We start from the raw sequence: 16593 nt of genomic DNA, 5'->3' as shown, positions 1-16593 counted from the left end.
TGCACCAGAGTTTATATCTTTTTTTGTTAAGAAATGATGGTATTGCTGAGCGAGAGTCGAGGTTGAACTATGCATAATCTCACACGGTTTTAGAACGCATAAAATCTAAATAAAACAATTAGTGGCAATCAATCTGGGATACTGTCAGCTTCGGCAGTGTCACAACAAACACGCACACAAGTACAATAATCTTGAAATTAAAAGTGCAAAATGCAAGATACCCACTTATTTGGCTGATCGCTAGTTTGACATCATGCAAAATCCAGTTGAACAAAACGAACAAACCAAAAACCAAAACAACAAATGCTGAGATAACTTTAGGCGTACCTTTCACATCGACTTTTGTAGATTCAGAAATCAGCATCATCAACACACATCAGAAAAGTGCATATATCTATTTATTTATTTACTTAGCTATATAATCCATTGTTATGAGATGACATGAATTTCAAGAGTCAAAACACCAGGGCAAAGTCATCTGAATAATAGGGATCCAAAATCAAGAGGAAAAGGAGTTTTGTTTGCACAAATAGGTTTTGAAAAATAAATACCAATGATGCCATAGTAAGATTCCTAATTACGTTTAAAAAGCGACTAAAATGTCTGGGAATAACGTGCAGATCTTATGAAATTGATTGTGAGTTATCGTGGCAACTCAGAAGGTTACGAGTTACATGGAATTGATGAGTTACTGACGTGGAAACAAGTTAACGAGTGACTGAATCCAGAATTTGCAGTCCATCTTCGAAATCCGATATCCATGAACAGAGTAGTTAGGAACTCTCCGGACTTACCGCTCGCCTCATTTGTTTTACGACTTGCCTCATGAAAATGCCGTGCGTAGTAAAATATCTAAAAATCAACAATAGAAAGCCCTAGATAAAAAATCTCCACAACTATGGGAACAAACAAGATATTTCCCACCACTCTGCACACATCCTCACCACTACCTCCGCCACACATCTAGTGTCATTGTACACATCTTTCTGTTGCCTGGGCTAGGGAAAAGACAAATACATAAATGTCAACAAACCAAATCGACCGAGTCAAATTGTAGCGCGACTTCCAGGTGAGTAAATGATGAGATGCACGCAAGTCAAGAAACGCCAGAGGAATTGAATTACCTATCGACCATTTTGATTCGGTTGGGTGTTGAAATCTTTGGCGAAACCATGACAACTCATGGTTGTCATGGGTGAATGCAGTCCAGAACTAGAAGTATTGCATTGAGTCGTCATGGTGTCCAGAGATGTCTACTGGAAGACTTCCCCACCCCCACAAACCAACATGGCCCCTAGATGGTCGTCTATTAGTCTATTAAGGTATGTCATCTGTTCAGTGTCAGACAACTGCGAGACCACCACGGTGTCGGACCACCATCACACATCAACGTTCAACAGTCAAATGTACCTATGTTCTCAAGAGGATAACCCTCCAAGGGAAGAAGGGGAAGGGACAAGCTAATTCGGCAAACGTAAAGTGCAGACTTGTGTTTTATATTTTCAACAAAAAAAAAAAACGGTAACGATTGCCGACGTGCTTTTTAATTGTCGAAAAGTTTGTCCAGTGAGCTTAAGCTCTTGAACAGCAATGTTAAACAAACGAGTGTGTATTTCTCAAACCAACACACACGGCTACATTGACAGACAATCGTGTATTTCTCACACAACGAGTTGAGCGACAGACTGCGGTAAAGACCGAATCATCGAGACACTTCGGGGGAAGAGGCGGGAGGGTTGCCTGTACAGGAATGTCTAAGTGTAATTCTCCTTTCAAAATAGCCCACTGTGCTAATGCAAGTTAGCATTCAGTTAGCCATCTGTAAACCCACAGTGTTCTCCTACATCTGACTCACTGGATACCTCCATTATCGTTTACCCGGCACTAAATAAGTGAGACGCAGAATTCAATCCGCCAACTGAGACCCAAACCTGATAAAAACGTTTGCACCCCAAAAACTCGACTCAAGCTCAAACCCCCACCTTGCTCAATGTTGGTTGTTGGTGAAATCTTGAAGATGTCGTACAGATATGTTTAAAATAAAGATGGTGAGTGTTGAGCAACATTAAGAATTCATGAGGGTTTGCAGTGCCATGGTTTTTGCTGTCATTAGAAAGGATATCCTGTCAAAGTAACTCATGGACACCAAAAGTGACCCTCGCACTGCGATTTTCATAACTGCACCTTGTTTCTGTTAATTACTTTAACTGAAACATATAAAAAATAAAAAAAATCATAAACCAAATCGATTTTACGCAACACTGGCATGCATATAATCGTTAAACTTCACACGTAGGACAGTAAAGAAATCACTACACTACCCCGCGATCGATTCACGTCGCTGATATAGAGAATCCGATAACAATCGCTGATATGTAAAACTTAACATGGCTACTGCTTATGATGACACGGTTATTAAACTCTAATAAAAAACGCTTTAGATCGGAATTAGGGGACCAAGCAAATGGGAACGCTGGGAAGCTAGCAGGAAATGAGCTCATCAAAAAGGGAATGCTTTCCGGGTACGTTAGAAGCGACGCTATCAAAAGGACGTCGTCGGTGAACGTCTGATTAACTGAAAGCATCAACACGACCTTCCCTTCTCTCCTCCAACCTTGTCTCCTTGTTTGGTCGGAGGTCTTCCGATCGATGAGCGGGTAGTGGGGAGGGAAGGTGTGCTTCACAGTCAGGGAGGGGGGCGCGTTGGCACGGCTACCCTAGAGGAAACACACACACACACACACACACACACACACACACACACACACACACACACACACACACACACACACACACACACACACACACACACACACACACACACACACACACACACACACACACACACACAGGATTAGATAGATTAGTCAATGATTGATTACCTGGTACTTTATTAATCCCTGATGGAAGGTGAGTGTGTATCGGCAGTACACATGGTTAGGGAAAAGCCAGTAGTATTAGTACAAATATGAAGCTTGGATTGGAGTGGATATAACCTTGATGTTTACTTCCAAGCGTAAGATTCCCCGCCAAGTGGTAGGGACCTGGGTGCTAGGCACTCACTTTGTGCACACACACACACACACACACACACACACACACACACACACACACACACACACACACACACACACACACACACACACACACACACACACACACACACACACACACACACACACACACACACAGGATTAGATAGATTAGTCAATGATTGATTACCTGGTACTTTATTAATCCCTGATGGAAGGTGAGTGTGTATCGGCAGTACACATGGTTAGGGAAAAGCCAGTAGTATTAGTACAAATATGAAGCTTGGATTGGAGTGGATATAACCTTGATGTTTACTTCCAAGCGTAAGATTCCCCGCCAAGTGGTAGGGACCTGGGTGCTAGGCACTCACTTTGTGCACACACACACACACACACACACACACACACACACACACACACACACACACACACACACACACACACACACACACACACACACACACACACACACACACACACACACACACACACACACACACACACAAACCCCTCACCTCTAGCAGAGGAAGAAGAAGCGGGTTCTGTGGGAGCTGGCCATGTTCTCCGACATGTTGCGCACCTTCAGGTAGTTCACGAATCCTCTGAAGAACACCATGAGCCCTGCGGAATCAGGAAGTAGACCCCTCCCGTCAGGAAGTAGACCCTTGTCTACCTCACTTGCCACTTGGTTCTATAAACAACCTTACTGTACCGACAGCGATATATTGTTGTTTCTCTTTTAATGACGAATATACTTATTGTGAGTAGCTTTGGATAAATGCGTCTGCTAAACGCCCTGAATGTAAAATGTAAATGTAAAGATGGACTCACATCGCCCTCTACAGGTGAAACGGGTGCCATTGCATGCATTTCCTCTCATTTCCAGTTTATGGCTACCGGGCAACAAAATCAATCAAAGGTTCTAGCTAAGCCCCGCCTCTCCTAGTAGTAGGGAGTTCAAGGAGTGTTCAAGAGATGATGGTGGAAAGAGGTGCAGGGGGAGGGACGGACGGACGGACGGACGTACCGAAGAGCAGGAAGATCCACCACAGCCAGTACTGGCCGTTGAAGTAGCCGGTGAAATAGTCTGAGAACTGTAGCAGGAACAAAGAGGAACAAGGTATCAATACGACCACCAATCTCCCAGATGAACCAGCACGGTAACATGATGAATGCGCGACTCAGACCCCATTCATGACCTCTGCTCCAAAGTATAAAGCGCTGGTCTAGAATCAGATTCAGAGTTTATTTTATTACACCTTATTGTACAAGTAAACAAGAGTAAAGTTCTAAGGCTTGGTTCCTCAACAGGCACATAACAGCAACAGTTCAAGATCACGTAAATAAAGATAAGTAAAAAAATAAAATATGTAAAAATAAATAGCAGCATCAATAGAACACAATAATAAATAATATTACAAATTAGAAAAGAAAAAGTGGTAATAAGTAACAATAAGTAATGAGGTGTAGTAAAGTGTACAGTGTAAGTGTAAAGTGTAAGCGTAAAGTGTTCAAGTGGTGGTGGTACCAGCCAGGGTTGATTGTAGTGCAAAAATGAACCATATGCATTTAAATAGTGTGTTGTTGTAGTGTGTGTGGGGTTGGTCTGGGGGCGAGGTGATTCCTCCGGGGCAGTGACAGCGTTACCCTGACGATCAGGATCCACTTGATGAGGGACAGTCCGAAGCCACAGATGGCGCCGTAGCGTCCTGCGATGGTGTTGGTCAGGCAGAAGGAGAGGCAGAAGCCGATCCAGTTGAACAGGAAGGCCACTGTAGGGGGCGGGACACAGGAGAGGCTAAATCCATGGGTGATGCGTTTTGGTTTCACTTTTCAAAGTTAAAGCCCTTTTTTTTAAATCGACAGGCATATAAAGTAAAATCTTAATAAAAACTTGAATAAAACAATTATTGAATTTCGTCTTATCTGTTGCTGTTTTCGTAAATTTTGTTGGTGTTTTATTTTTTTTATGATGTTTTCCTTTGTGTCCGATTTTGAGTTATATTTTTTATCTTCAAATTTGGTTTGATTGTAACCAAAATGTATTAGGATATTTCTAATCCCGTCAAACTCCTTCCCATGTATCATAATTATATCTTTGAAAGCAATTAAATAATAAATAAAAAAAAATAAATAATATATATATATATATATATATATCTTTCTACAAATAATAATCATTTTGGGATTTGAATGAATGAATGAATAACAGCGTATCTCCCCGGGCTCTGCCCCAGAGTGGGGGTGTCATGCTGAGAATGACCACAGGGGGCGCTCACTGAAGAAGGCCAGCATGAAGATGCCGTCGTTGCCCACACGGAGCTGGTCCGCCTCGCTGAAGTCGTCCCTGGGGGGGAAGTCCTCATCCTGCTGCAAACAAGACCAGACACAGTGTCAGAGGCAGATAAACCGCCACCCTCAGGTTTGACTGAAGGTCATGAAGCAAGCCCCAGACTGGTACGAGCTGTTACCAGTTAGTCAGTTCAACAGACACTACCATCCAGTTTGTCTAACAATGAAATCAGATAAGTTTTACATTTAAGACATATATGTTTTTTTCATGTTTTAATTTTGTGTAAACGGGGCCTGAGAAAGAGAAAGAGAAAGAGAGAGAGAGAGAGAGCAATATAGTGCGAGTGCGAGCGTACGGGTGAGTCTGTGATTGCGTGCGTGTGCGTCTCACCTGCTGCATCAGAACATCCAGGGGGTGGGCAGCCATGGCGTCGGCCTTGGCCTTCTCCGCCTCATCGTAGGTGGGCAGGGAGGTGGCCACGCTGTAGGGCGGGGGCACCGGGAAGTCCGCCCCGAAGCTGGGCCCTGTCAGCCATTCAGGATACGGCATCGGCAGGAACGGGCGGGACCAGGAGCGACAGACACACCGGGCCGACCAATAGAGAGAGAAACATGTCGGATGACGTCAGAGCCAAGGAGAAGCCCTTGAACGGTGCTTTTGATCATTTCTGAGTTGAGTTGACAAATATTGGTCATGTGACTCAAGTTATTTCCCCATGTAATTGTGAGTAATAACAACATGGCGCATTTAAATTTTACATTACATTTACATGTCATGTAACATATATGTAAAGACATAGAAAAAAAACCTCAAAGTAAGCGATGTCGGTTTTTTGCAGAAATGTGTGGGTCTCCGTCCGTGTAGCAGTTGACGTTCGTGTCGGAAGGAGAGGGTTACCCGCCTACATACACACTACATGCGTCCGTCGACGGATCTCATTGACTTTTCATGGGGCACTGTCGAAATGCATTATGGGTCCATCCGTTCTGCCGGCTCCGTGGCCAGCGTCAAAAGTTGAGAAATGCTCAACTTTTCGGGCAGCGATGGATCCCTCGGCCAATCAGATCGCGTTTTGCAGATACACGCAAATACGCTGTCCAATGAAATCGCCTTTGTAATACAACCCGGGAAAACACATGGATGCGTCAAAAAGCCGCCACCCATCGATGGACGCATGTAACGTGGCCGTAGGGTTAGGCATCGACACTAAAGTTGAGGCTGACCAACATGGCGGGCTCCGTGGTTCACGATGTCGATAAAAAAAAGAAGCTAATTCCGAAGAAACGACAATTCAAATTTGAATGGGATTATGTATAAATTAACGAAAACATACTTATTGATGATATATTCCATGTCTGCCATGTCGGTTAATATTTGCCGTGTTTGGTAATGCGTTGCGTGTGGTGGTGGGGGGAGCATGGCCAGGAAAGGGGTCATTAACGATTAGACTTTGTGTTCCGTTCGTTTAGCTGATGAAAGCAGAGGAAAGAGGAGGAGAATGGCGAGGCGCACACACACACACACACACATACACACACATACACACACTTAATCACAACCAGAGAGGGAACTCAACCGGTGGACTGACTGGTACCTAATTAACACTTACTATACAGGCTGTACAGCATTTCAATTTCTCATCGCTCATTTTACCATATGCCGCTATTGTAGATCTGAACAACGTCTTGTTGTTCACCGGCGTCGAGCACGTCACACAGACACACACACTGTGCGTGTTTATTTTGCTTCCACTCAGATAACTTGGACTTTAATGGTTTACATATTTTTGTCAATCTGACAATACGTAAAGTATTCTGAAGAAAGTTATACAGATTCTCACACGAAGATGTTTACCCCCACTTCTAGTTTCAACCGGCCAATAAGGCAACCTGTTAAGCTACCAACCTGGCAACCTACCAACCTTAGAGGCCACCTACCAACCTACCAACCAACTAACCAACCTACCAGGCAACCTACCTACCAACTAACCTGGCAACATACCTACCAACCTGGCAACCTAAGAGGCAACCTAACAACCTGGGAACCTACCAACCAACTAACCAACCTACCTGGCAACCTAAGAGGCAACCTCCCAACCAACAATCCAACCTACCAACCAACCATCCAACCTACCAACCAACCAACCAACCGATCTTGTAACCTACCAACCAACTAACCAACCTACCAGGCAACCTAAGAGGCAACCTAACCTACCTACCAACCAACTAGCTAACCTATCTGGCAACCTAAGAGGCAATCTACCAATCGACCAGGCAACGTACCACCCAACTAACATGGCAACCAACCTACCTAAGAGGCAACCTACCAACCTAATAGGCAACCTACCAACCTGGAAACAAGCCTACCAACCTGGTAACTAACCTACCAACCTGGCAACCTACCAACCAACTAACCTGGCAACCAACCTACCAACCTACCAACCTACCAACAAGCCTACCAACCACCTAACCTGGAAACAAGCCTACCAACCTAGCAACAAGCCTACCAACCTATCAACAAGCCTACCAACCTAGCAACAAGCCTACCAACCTGGCAACAAGCCTACCAACCAACTAACCTGGCAACATGCCTACCAACCTGGCAACAAGCCTACCAACCTAGCAACAAGCCTACCAACCTGGCAACAAGCCTACCAACCAACTAACCTGGCAACATGCCTACCAACCTGGCAACAAGCCTACCAACCTGGCAACAAGCCTACCAACCAACTAACCTGGCAACACGCCTACCAACCTGGCAGCACGCCTACCAACCAACAAACCGTCAAACAAGCCTACCAACCTGGCAGCTTACAAACCAACTAACCTTGAAACAAGCATACCAACCTGGCAACAAGCCTAAAATAAAATGGCAGCTTACCAACCAATTAACCTGGCAACAAGCCTACCAACCTGGCAACAAGCCTACCAACCTGGCAACAAGCCTACCAACCTGGCAACAAGCCTACCAACCTGGCAACAAGCCTAAAAAAAATGGCAGCTTACCAACCAACTAACCTGGCAACAAACCTACCAACCTGGCAACAAGCCTAAAATAAATGGCAGCTTACCAACCAACTAACCTGGAAACAGGCCTGCCAACCTGGCAACAAGCCTACCAACCTGGTAACCCTCCAACCTACCTGCCACGGCCGCGGTGGCCCCCAGGTCCATGGGGGCGTAGGGGGGGGGTGGGGCCTCGGCTTGTGCCCCGGACCCCGAGGCCTCCTCCGGGGGGGGGGCGGGGGGGCCAGAGCCATGGGGGTGGGCGGGGCCCGGGATGGGCGACGCCTCATGGACCACCTGGGAGGCAGTGGTGGAGGATGATGATGATGAAGATGAGGAAGTCGAGGGCTGCTGGTCGGTCGGCGACGCCCCAGAGGAGTCCTCTTCGTTGAAGAACTGGAGGAGGAGGAGGAGGAGGAGGAGGAGGAGGAGGAGGAGGAGGAGGAGGAGAGACAGAGGAGGAGAGACAGACGAGGAGGAGGAGAAGAGGAGGAGAAGAGACAGGAGGAGGAGGAGAAGAAGAAGAGACAGAAGGAGGAGACAGACGAGGAGGAGGAGGAGGAGGAGGAGGAGGAGGAGGAGGAGGAGGAGGAGGAGGAGGAGGAGGAGGAGGAGGAGGAGGGAGGAGGAGGAAGGAGGAGGAGAGACAGAGAAGGAGAGACAGAGGAGGAGGAGAAGAAGAAGAGACAGGAGGAGGAGAGACAGACGAGGAGGAGGAGGATGAGGAGGAGAGACAGGAGGAGAGACAGAGGAGGAGGAGAGACAGAGGAGGAGAGACAGACGAGGAGGAGGAGGAGGAGGAGGAGGAGGGAGGGAGGGAAGGATAGACAGAGAAGGAGGAGGAGGAGAGATGAAGGAGGAGGAGAAGAGAAGAAGGAGGAGAAAAGAAGGAGGAGGAGGAGGGAGAGAGATGGAGGAGGGAGAGACGGAGGAGGAGGAGAGATGGAGGAGAAGAGACAGAGGAGGAAAAGGAGGAGGTGACAAAGAGAAGGGGAGAGGAAAGCAGACAGGGGAGGAGGAACAGGAGGAGATGGAGGAAGAAGAAGAGGTTGGAGAGAGAGCAGGAGCAGGAGGAGTAAAAGGGGAAGTGAAAGAGAAGGAGAAATGCAAGAAGAGGAAACGGAGGAGGAGGTGAAACAGTCATCAGGTCAGGGGAGGACAACAGGACATGTTTGTTTGAGGATCAGCATTACACCACTGAAGGAGTTCACACGCCTACAGTGTGCTAATGACACCCGGCAGCTCAGCTGGTGGTTCCACATCTCTGTGGTGAAATAGAAGCAAAGAAAGAAGCAGGCTTACCACCTCCTAGGGGCGTTTAGCAGACGCTTTTATCCAAAGTGACTTACAATTCTGACAAAGTACATTTGTCAGAAGAAAGAGAAAGAACAATATATATCTGTGAGTACAGTAAGGATGTTCATAGAACCTAGTGCCAAGAACTAACCATCACTAGGTTAACCCATTCCCCGTATACAACAAAGATAGCTAGGATAAGATGCTAAATACTATTTTTAAGTGTAAGGACGTACAACAATAAGTGCGTACATTAAGAAACCGGACCTGTGTGTGGGATTGCCAGAATGTCCACTTCTGAAGGAAATTACAATTTTATTTCCTTATTGGAAGTTTTCCAATAGCGTACCTCCGTGCCATTTAAGTTACATGACAGAGACAATGAATGTACACACTTATTGCATGTTGTACATCCTGGCATTTAAAAACAGCAACAGTACTGCATCCTATCCCAGCTATCTTTGTTGTATACGGGAATGGGTCAACCTAGTGATTGTTAGTGCTTGGCACTTGGTTCTATTAACATCCTTACTGTGACCGACAGAGATATATTGTTGTTTGCCTTTCTTCTGACAAATGTACTTATTTCAAGTCGCTTTGGGTAGAAGCGTCTAGTAAAGTGCCCTGAATGTGAATGTAAATGAGAACAGATAGAACATAGAAAAAAGGTAAACTACATTCAGTTATAAAAAAAAAATACAGATTCCTTAATGTGTTCTATGATTAATAGAAATATGTCAACAAATTGCTGTCCTTGTCATCCACGTAACCCGATGCAAAGTTCAGTGCTTGAGGACAACCTTCAGTGACCTGGTTGGGATCGGAGCAGGCCGTAGCTATTAATTAACCACTGAACCAGTTAGAAAGGCCGGCCAACACTGCTCTAATCTAATCTAATCTTATCTGTGTTGATGACTCGGAATTCCGACCAACTTGAAAATAATGTTTATTATGACAACCAACGAGTTGACTTCTTCTTCCCTCTATCATTAAAGGTGACATATTACATCTAGGTGGACATGCCCACTAGTGATGTCAGAAGAGGCAGGTTTAAAAAAAATGCTTGTAACTGAGGAATCACACTCACACATGTGATAGGTGGTATAATATGTCCCCTTCAAGGATTTTAACTCGGTACAGTTAACCACCTTTCCCAAATCTGGCAACCTTGTTTCCAAACGATTGAATATCCCCCTTTACAGGTCAGAGCAAATGAGCCAAAGACAAACGGAAACGGGCCAACTGTCAACTGAAGCTCGGACACTCTGCTGTTTCATTTGTTTGTGTGTTTAGAAAGTGTAACCCAATAAATCCCAGTACACACTTACAAGTGAATGATTCAAAATACACACACACACACACACACACACACACACACACACACACACACACACACACACACACACACACACACACACACACACACACATTATATAAGAGCTTAGTGCCACACAGCCACGGGACTCGCATCTAAATAACATTTAGTTATTTCAACCTGGGGGCCTCTCTCGGTTAACGACAAAGTCACAAAGGAAGAGAGTGTGTGGAAGACGAATGTAGGAGAGGAGGCTGACTGTGGCCTGCCCTGTTTGTGGCTATATCGGTAGAATATACTACCGTTCAAAAGTTTGGGGCCACATAGAAATGTCATTATTCTTCAAAGAAATGCATTGCTTTTTTCAACAAAGATGACATTAAATTAATCAAATACATTCTAGACATTGTTAATGTGGTAAATTACTATTCTGGCTATGGGATGGGATATCTACAGACGTAACCCATGGCCAGCAACCATCTCTCCTGTGTTCTCATGGTACATTGTTTAGCTAATCGTGTTAAAAGGCTAATTGATGATTAAAAAACCCTTGTGCAATTATGCTGGCAGAGCAGAAAGCTGTTGAATAAATGTGCGGGTTTTCATGGAAAACAAGAAATTGTCTGGGTGACCCTAAACTTTTGAAAGGTAGTGTAGAGCCGGATTACTTTCTTCCGCAAAGCTGGATTACTTTCTTCCGCAATACTAGTATTGTCAGGTTGACAACAATATGTAAGCCCTTAAAGTCCAAGTTATGAGGTGTATCAGCCTCTCTGGCTGAGCTTGACTAGTTTTGAGGTCCTTCTCGAGGTTTCGGCCTCCTACTGTTTGGTATTTAAGGGTTTTCCTAAAACCTAATCTTAGGGTAAGTGGTGAGGTCAATCATGAGATCTCTGAAAAGGAAACAACGAAACGATGTGCGTTTCCGATTAGCCTACGTGGGTGTGTTGTGTGTTACTTTGTGTGTCATCACAGTGTGCACATTGTGTGCTATGTTGTATGTACATGGTGTGCTATGTTGTGTATATTACGTTGTGGGCTAGGTTTTGTGTACTCTATTGCGCACATTTTATACTTCCATGCCAGTGCTTGCATTAATGGGTGTATAGACTAGTAAAAGTGACTCATTTATGGAAAGCCTTTTATTCATGAGATGAAGATGACGGGTTTTGTCCTCTATCGTTTTCCATACGTCGAGACCCACCAAAGCAAGCTGACCAACTGTGATAACATACAATACAAAACGTATTGTATGTCTGCTTCATTCATTAGGGAAAGGTCATTTTTCATTTTGTTTAATTTACAGGAAATGCCAAGTAGGCCAACCCAAGGGATGTTCTTTTTGCATAACTGACTTGTCCTGGGCGTAAATGCCTTTACTAAGAAGCAAAGAAAATAACTAATTTCCCATTGTATTACATGCAAGTGAAAGCGTGATTGGTAATGATCATTTCCCCCACCTTATTCTCTTTAACAGTGGCAGTGATTTTATTTCTACATGAAAATCAAAAATATATAGTTAAAAAATGCCCAAATAGATTAGCTGTCGTGGTATAATATCATAAAATCCCAAAATGTTTTCCGGGACAATGAATTTATCTTGATGGTTATGTTGATTTCAAGTCCCGCGAGTGAAGCCAGTGGCAGGTGACTCCCAGTTTTACAACTTTGTGGACTGGAAAACATGAAAAAGATGGACAGAACCACCGTTCTTTGACATATTTGTCGCCACTACAGCACACCTTACATATGATAGACTTCCAGTTACCTTGAGGAGGGGAGGAAACGTAGATGAAAGAAGGTCCATCTATAAGACTATGTATTTGTGTAAGAACCAAACTTCCTCAAATTATGATTGATTTGCATTTAGTCAGCTGACACGGGTTCCATGTTTGGATGCCCTTTGAGTGCTCTTCATTTGAGGAGTCGGTGTATTTACCCCCTAGACGGATACATAGGAGCTTTACATGACCAGTTTAACATTGGGGTGAAACGTGTTCTCCCATATACGTACAATCTCACGTTCCCCACTTTTTCAAACACCGCGGTGTACAAAAACGAACGCGGCGGTGTCAATATCCCATACGACTTGAACGCAGCACTCGCCGATGAGGAAGGCTGACGTCACAGCGAGCTGTCAAACAAAACCAGCTGCCTGTCTGTCCGCTCGCAAACCTCCTTCAAAAACAAAAAGACGACAACGCCATCTCATCCACCCTAATATTAATTTCAAATCTTGTATGAAACCTCTCATTTCCAAACCCCGAATCTCTGCGAGTTCTCTCTAGGGGAAAGGCCCCGAAAAATAAAGTGTCAATCACAGCTGTGATTGACGTGTGGGTCCGATCACACTTACCACTTGATATCTGCTGGCTGGGTCCATCTCGAGAAAGATTCAGCCCCGTACACTAGCTGGTTACTGGTTACTGTTTAGTCTGGGACGACATGGCGCAATATGAAGGCAAACAACCCAGTGCGCTGCTGACTGCGCAGTGCGGTACTGCGCAGGATGTTCACTCGCTCACCCGAGCGCGTTGAGGGGGCGTGAGTCTGCGCGGTGACGTCAGCAGCTCCATCACGCACGTCGCGTTCCTCGGTTGGACCACAAGTTGGAGCAGTTCGTCCACATCCTACTGCACAAACAGACAAATAGAGGGGGATGTTGATTTGTTTTTTTTATAAATTGTAAGCAATAATCTTCAAAATGATAACAAATAAGGCTTGGAAAATCTCACTTTGCATGTAATGAGTCTACATAATGTATTAGTTTGGCCTTTTAAGTTGAATTACTGAAATACTTGAACTTTTGCACGATATTCAAATTTTCTGAGCATGACCTGTATAGGATGGAGGAGGCAGAGAAGAAGGGCACTTTTTTGGGGGTTACGTTAACATTAAATGCCAGGACGTACATACAATAAGTGTGTACATTACGTGCCAGGGCGTACACCATACAATAAGTGCGTAAGAGGGGTGGGAGGGGGTTAGGCTATGCAGAGTTTTGGTGAACTCTTACCAAATGAGCCTTGAGTCCTACAACAAACGACCAGCAGGGGGCGGCAGAGTGAATGAGTCCAAGGTGCTGACAGACAGCGTCCAGAAGCCTCGTGGACTCCGATCTATTCGCAGGGCTGATTTTGTGAGTGCACCCTAAAACATCCACAACTGAGAGTTAAGACTGCAGAGAGAATCGGGAATCAGCGTTTGGATCAAGGCATTATTTGTTGAAGAGGCAGGCAAATAGTTAGTCTGAAAAAGTAAATCGATGTTATCGTATAGGAAGTTTGTTCACTTTTAAAAAGATCTATGCAAATGACATTGTGCGTTTACAATTTGACTCCTACTGTCTGTAAATGAATATAGTTCAATATAGGTTAATATTTTTAACATCTCATTTTAAATGTTAAATCTATTTTTAAATCGTACCTGGCCTATCGTCCCGCCCTTTAACTGTGTGACGCAAATTTCCCGTCTGCGAAAAATAACAAAGCCCACCTTATCTGGTCTACATAGCCTCCATCCGTCACCTCCGTCTTCATTTCCTTAATTCGCCTGTGATGTGACGCCCCGAATTTCTCTTTGGGGGATAATTGCTCTCTCTCTCTCTCTCTCTCTCTCTCTCTCTCTCTCTCTCTCTCTCTCTCTCTCTCTCTCTCTCTCTCTCTCTCTCTCTCTCTCTCTCTCTCTCTCTCTCTCTCTCTCTCTCTCCCTCTCCCTCCCTCTGCCCCCCCTTCCCCACGTGTACCGCAACAGAACTAAATGAAGAACAAGCGGCTGATTTAATTAACGGCTTTAAACCCAGTTCCCCCAGCAGCGTGCTGGTGTGACTGGTGAGCTAATTAGGTGAAATCGGGTAAATACTAATTGAACATGAAACTCAAACTATGTGTAGAGGGATACGTGCCCTGCATACAGTTGTGTCTGGTAACACGTTGTATAACTGAATGGGTAATTATGGTTTTGTGTGGGTCTGTGTTGGCATGTTGTTACAATGTCTGTCAAACCATCAACTCTGGGAGATTAGGACTGGCTAATGAGCAGCAATTTGGTACGTATATGACAGTCATTACATCGTTCCGAGTGTATCCATGCACATGTTTGGGTGTGCGTGTTTGTAGATGTATATGTGTGAATTGTTTTCCATGTGTGTGTGATTAGATGTTCAATGTATGTGTGTGTGTGTGTGTGTGTGTGTGTGTGTGTGTGTGTGTGTGTGTGTGTGTGTGTGTGTGTGTGTGTGTGTGTGTGTGTGTGTGTGTGTGTGTGTGTGTGTGTGTGTGTGTTTGAAGGCTCCTTCACCTTGGGTGCAGAATGTCCCCTGCTCCGCACATGCGCGGGGTCCCCAGCAGAGGGCGCCAAAAGCAAGTTTATGTTTCAGTTATGTAGCATGTAGTACGACGTCTTCCACACAGAACTTTATATTAAATACAGTATACCCCTATGCATTTGTTAGAAATATATTTTGTCGTTAATTTTTGCTTAGAGATATTACTCAACCCTATTTTTCAAACTTTTAATGTTGATTTATCTGTTGTATGTTGAAGTAATTCAGTCAAAGAGGGGCATGTGTTTGTTCTGATAAAGGCCTGATTTCAGAAAATGGCCCTGGACTTGTGTGGTTTAACGATGCTGCTTTGGATTTTTTTTGCTCCAAAAAATATTGTCAAAAAGATTAATTAAGGGTATTATCCAAAATTTAAGTGGTCATCAGAACCAATTAATGGAGTGGATATTCAACATTATCTCATGTTATCCTTGACCAAGCCTAGAACTCAAGGCGCTCTTATTTTGAAATCATTTTCAGTGATCTGAGGCGGGTGAATCGATATGATCACAGCCGATCTTAACATTGTTAGGAAAAATGGACTGCTTTTAAAACAGTCTGCTTTTGAGTGCTTTAAGTGCTTTCAAGCCATTATGGTCGAATCACTTTGCGTAATATTTTCCATTCACACACACTCCGCACGCAACACACTTGCGGGTACGCCAGCACGCACATATACAAATGCAGGACACGCACCCCCACACACAGGAACCAATGCGTAGAAACACCCACTAACATGCACACACACACACGCACACACACACACACACACGCACACACACACAGACAGACACACACAGACACACACAGACACACACAGACACACACACACAGACAGACAGACAGACAGACAGACAGACAGACAGACAGACAGACAGACAGACAGACAGACAGACAGACAGACAGACAGACAGACAGACAGACAGACAGACAGACAGACAGACTGACACACCCCCACACTCACACACACGGCAGCGCGGCACCGTGATTATGACCGCCTCGTCAGACCCGCACGCCACCATAATTGATCTACGGGAGCGTTTTTCTCGGAGGAGAGGAGCGTGTGTGCGTGTGTGTGTGTGTGTGTGTGTGTGTGTGTTTGTGTGTGCATGTGTGTGTGTTTAAGAATGACAGTTTTATTCAGAAAGGTGAGAAGGCGACGGAACAAGACTAGAGAGAGAGATTGAGAGAGAGAGAGAGAGAGAGAGAGAGAGAGAGAGAGAGAGAGAGAGAGAGAGAGAGAGGGGGGGGGGGGGGGGGGGGAAAGAGGACTATTTTCTTCTCTCGTTGTGTGTCATCGGGTTCACATAACGGAGAGGCATCATTAA

The 16593-nt window shown here is 44.8% G+C and overlaps 1 protein-coding gene across 2 annotated transcripts; it reads right to left on the bottom strand.

Moving 5' to 3' along the window:
* Nucleotides 1–530: 530 nt before the first annotated feature.
* On the bottom strand, nucleotides 531–13437 carry ndfip2 (Nedd4 family interacting protein 2). 2 transcript variants are annotated; one of them, XM_056588512.1, is made up of 8 exons: nucleotides 13298–13437; nucleotides 8468–8726; nucleotides 5716–5849; nucleotides 5312–5402; nucleotides 4680–4804; nucleotides 4060–4126; nucleotides 3548–3653; nucleotides 531–2712 (listed from the first exon to the last, which is right to left on the bottom strand). In XM_056588512.1, exons 1-7 carry the CDS (start codon nucleotides 13322–13324, stop codon nucleotides 3550–3552), a joined length of 807 nt encoding a protein of 268 aa, XP_056444487.1. In that variant the 5' UTR covers nucleotides 13325–13437; the 3' UTR covers nucleotides 531–2712; nucleotides 3548–3549. The 2 variants fall into 2 exon arrangements, with proteins under 2 accessions (XP_056444487.1, XP_056444488.1); XM_056588513.1 differs by having other exon boundaries at nucleotides 531–2717; nucleotides 5312–5399.
* Between the last annotated feature and the right edge of the window lie 3156 nt (nucleotides 13438–16593).

Source organism: Gadus chalcogrammus, chromosome 4 (assembly GCF_026213295.1).
Source record: "Gadus chalcogrammus isolate NIFS_2021 chromosome 4, NIFS_Gcha_1.0, whole genome shotgun sequence".
NCBI classification, from domain to species: Eukaryota; Metazoa; Chordata; class Actinopteri; order Gadiformes; family Gadidae; genus Gadus; species Gadus chalcogrammus.
This window is presented reverse-complemented; position numbering and strand designations above follow the sequence as displayed.